Here is a 4,166-nt window from a genome sequence, read left to right on the forward strand (position 1 = left end):
GCGAGGGTTATTTTCCTTTGACTGAAGGCAACCCAGCCCCGGCGGATTAAGCTCTTTGTGTGCACGCGAGTGTGCCTTGATGGAAGCTGCTCCCGCAAAACCAGCTGCGGGGGTTGCGGGGAGCATCCCTTAGGTCAGGGGGCTCTCCTGGAGGAGGGGGAGACCTCCTGTTTTCGTGGCTCTGAGACGATGCTGGGACGGTAACTCCCCTGGCAGGCAGCGCAGTGCTTCGGGATGGCCGTCTATGCCCTCACGGGTTTCTCGCTCGTCAGCCTTCTCAGCTTTGGCTATTTATCTTGGGACTGGATGAAGCCCAGTTTGGTGGCCGATGTGGCCACAGACCCCATGGAGAAATCACTGCCTCCCACCTTCACCAGGCCACCCCACATCATCTTTATTCTGACTGATGACCAGGGCTACCATGACATTGGCTATCACGGCTCAGATATCCAGACACCGACGCTGGACAGGCTGGCAGCGGACGGTGTGAAGCTGGAGAACTACTACATCCAGCCCATCTGCACCCCGTCCCGGAGCCAGCTGATAACTGGCAGGTAAGCCAGCACCTGCTCCCAGCCTACTCATGTCCCCCTTTGGTCCCTTCTGTAGGTCTGAGGGGCTTAACCCCAGCTTGCTGCTAGACCAATGCCATGGTGTATTGGCAGGGGATGGAGATCCTCCAGCAGCTCTGGATTTCTCTAGAAAGCTTCCTGGGTGAACAGTTGATTTCCACACAGGATAAATAATGGCACATGGCAAGAGCAAAAATGTGGAAGCTGCTGGGTAATAGATGTCACTTTGGGAGAGGGTGGTCTCCAGTCAGGAGGTGTTGTGGTGCTGGGCAAGGAGCTGTGTCCCCAGGTAGTCCCTGACACACTGTCCCTCAGGGATTTGCTGTGAGGCCCTTGGCCCGTGCTTTCCCTGCGTGCGTGTTCAGTGCTGCACTGGCCAGCACTGGCTGGATGTTGCTCCATCGCCCTCTCCCATGGCAGCACAGTCAGATGTCCCCTTATCCTGGGCCGTTCTGCCTTCTAGGATAGGTGGGGCTTTCTCTGGAGCAGTGTGGTGTGTTCAGCACTTGCTGCAGGAGGCAGATCCCACCAGCCTATCTCCTGCTGAGGAGTGGGCCCTAGGGAGGTGCCTATGGGTGTGGTCACCTACTGCCTGGGGTGGTGAAGCCCACCAGGGTCCAGGCAAAGGCCTCCCTTCTCTCCTGATGGTTCTTGAGGGGTCCCAGACATCTTTGTGGTGTGCAAGGCAGGGGAGGACAGGGATGGTGGGGACATTCAGGTAGGGCATTGTGAACCCATTTGCTTGTGCTGCCCAGCCCTGACAGAGGCCAGGCTGGCAGCAGTGGGGACAGCTGCTGGTGGCATTTTTGTGAGAAGTCTGCTGAGCCACTCTCTGTGTTCTTTGCATCTGCTTTTGGTACTTACAGATGGATGAGGAGATCCTTGTCCCTGGCTGGAGCTTGCTTCATTGGGTTGGGTTGGGTTGGGTTGGGTGACATGGAGATCTGCATGTGTTTTGGGTCTCTAACACATAAAGTGCCATCACGTCCTCACCCAGTGCTGCTCCTCATCACCACTGCTTCCCTCTTTCTTCCTGGCAGGTACCAGATCCACACAGGACTGCAGCACTCCATCATCCGTCCTCGGCAGCCCAACTGCCTGCCCCTCGACCAGGTCACCCTGCCACAGAAGCTGCAGGAAGCTGGCTACTCCACACACATGGTGGGCAAGTGGCACCTTGGCTTCTACAAGAGGGAGTGCCTGCCCACTCGCCGGGGCTTCGACACCTTCCTGGGCTCCCTGACAGGAAACGTGGATTACTACACCTATGACAACTGCGACGGGCCAGGCGTCTGCGGCTATGACCTGCACGAAGGGGAGGACGTGGCTTGGGACCAGAGCGGGAAGTATTCCACCTTCCTCTACGCTCAGCGTGTCAACAAGATCCTGGCATCCCACAGCCCCAAGGAGCCCATCTTCATCTACGTGGCCTTCCAAGCGGTCCACACGCCCCTGCAGTCCCCCAAGGAGTACATCTACCGCTACCGCTCCATGGGCAACGTCGCCCGCCGCAAGTACGCAGCCATGGTGACCTGCATGGATGAGGCGGTGAAGAACATCACCTGGGCCCTCAAGAAGTATGGTTATTATGACAACAGTGTGATCGTGTTCTCCACAGACAACGGTGGGCAAACCTTCTCTGGTGGAAGCAACTGGCCACTACGGGGCCGCAAAGGGACGTACTGGGAAGGGGGAGTGCGTGGCATTGGTTTTGTCCACAGTCCCCTGATCAAGCGCAAGCGTCGGACAAGCTGGGCACTGGTTCACATCACAGACTGGTACCCAACTCTGGTCAGCCTGGCCAGGGGCAACCTGAGCAATGTCCAAGGCTTGGATGGCTACAATGTCTGGCCTGCTATCAGTGAGGGCAAGGAGTCGCCACGCACCGAAATCCTGCACAACATCGACCCACTGTACAACCATGCCAAGTACGGCTCCTTGGAGGATGGCTTCGGCATCTGGAACACGGCTGTGCAAGCTTCCATCCGGGTTGGGGAGTGGAAGCTCCTCACTGGTGACCCAGGGTACAGTGATTGGATCCCCCCGCAGACCCTGACCAACTTCCCAGGGAGCTGGTGGAACCTGGAGCGTCTCACTAATGGCTTGAGGAAGTCCGTGTGGCTCTTCAACATCACCGCTGACCCCTACGAGCGCTATGACCTCTCCGAGCAGCGCCCGGACGTGGTCAGGAGCCTCCTGATGAGGTTGGTGCACTACAACCGGACGGCCATCCCGGTGCGGTACCCTGCGGAGAACCCCCGGGCTCACCCAGACTTCAACGGTGGCGCCTGGGGACCTTGGGCCAGTGAGGATGATGGGGAGGAGTGGGAAGGCGGCCGGGAGCCCCTGAAAAGCAGGAACAAGAAGAAGAAGAAGTGCAAGATCTGCAAGCTGCGCTCCTTCTTCCGCAAGCTGAACACCAGGCTCATGTCCAACCGCATCTGACAGGACACTCCCCCAGCATCCAGCCATCCTGGCCAGGGTAGAGCTCTGGACTGCAGTGCCGTGGCGTGGGAGCGAGGGAGAAGGACAAGCGGGGAGGTGGCCAATGCTCTCTTGCTCTCCCTTGCTCCGGGGTTCACTCCAAAACACTTCTCCCCGGCTGGAGTGGTGGCCACAGGGAGTTGCTCCCAGTGGGTGAGGAAGGGCGATGTGGTCTCTGCTGCAGTGCTCAGTGCTGGTGAATGACTGTGCTGAGCTGGGCTGGCCCTGCACAGCTGCTTCCAAAGAGAGAGACCCTTTCCTCCAGGATTCTGCAACCAATCATAAACTTTAAGTGTTGGCCATCACAAGGGCAGGAGGAAGCATGGGGGGCTCTGCCTTCACGTTAACCCTCACCATTTCCCTCTATTTACTCCTGGCTCTCAGCCTGCTGCCAAGTGGCTGCAACCTTTGTTCTTGCTCTGGGAACTCAAGGGCCTCCCCCAAACTCAAGACCACATTGCTTCTTTGTGGAGGGATGGATTCCTGACCATGGATGTCAGACCTGAGATCAGTGTGGCTGGATTAAGTCATGCTGCTACAGAGACCTCATGTGGAGCTACAGCTTCCCCTCTCCACTGGCTTGTGGGGCCAGGAGCAGCCCTGGTGAGGAGCTGTGGCCCATGGAGGCACGGTTGGATGCTCTCAGAGGACAGGTGGTTCTCTTTGGCCTCACATTTGGGAGGCAGGTTTGCCCCAGGCTCTGGTGGACTCCACATGGGTCAGCCACCCAGCAGACCCTTTCACCCAAAATTTGCCTGGACAGCCCCCTCATGTGCATGGCTCTAGGCACCCCTGATCCTCCCTATGAATCCTACATACCCAACCAGCCAACCACCCCTGGCTGCCCCTTCCTAGTGCTGGAGCTGTCCCTGTCCCCACATCCCACTGCTGAACCTGGGACAGAGGGAAGATCTCAAGAAGGTCTCTGCAGAAGCTGATGTGCTGTGCTGTAGCTGCAGGACTTTGAAGCCACAGTGGAGGATGGGGATGATGGGGACGTCTCCCACCTGCCAGCGCTGCGCTGCATCCCCTCGCCGCAGATGGGCACTGCTCTTCCAGCAGCGCACGCGTGGGGAGGAAAACACCTCCCCATCATCCGCTGCTGTGGGG

At 58.4% G+C, this 4,166-nt stretch overlaps 1 protein-coding gene across 1 annotated transcript; it reads left to right on the forward strand.

The window, feature by feature from the left end:
• Positions 1 to 234: 234 nt before the first annotated feature.
• Positions 235 to 3,017, forward strand: ARSI (arylsulfatase family member I; the record flags this gene model as incomplete). Its single annotated transcript, XM_082291782.1, has 2 exons — positions 235 to 554; positions 1,613 to 3,017. The coding sequence occupies 2 exons, from the start codon at positions 235 to 237 to the stop codon at positions 3,015 to 3,017; spliced, it is 1,725 nt and encodes a 574-aa protein (XP_082147908.1).
• Positions 3,018 to 4,166: the final 1,149 nt, after the last annotated feature.

This window comes from Coloeus monedula (assembly GCF_965178545.1).
Source record: "Coloeus monedula genome assembly, chromosome: 15".
Lineage (NCBI taxonomy): Eukaryota > Metazoa > Chordata > Aves > Passeriformes > Corvidae > Coloeus > Coloeus monedula.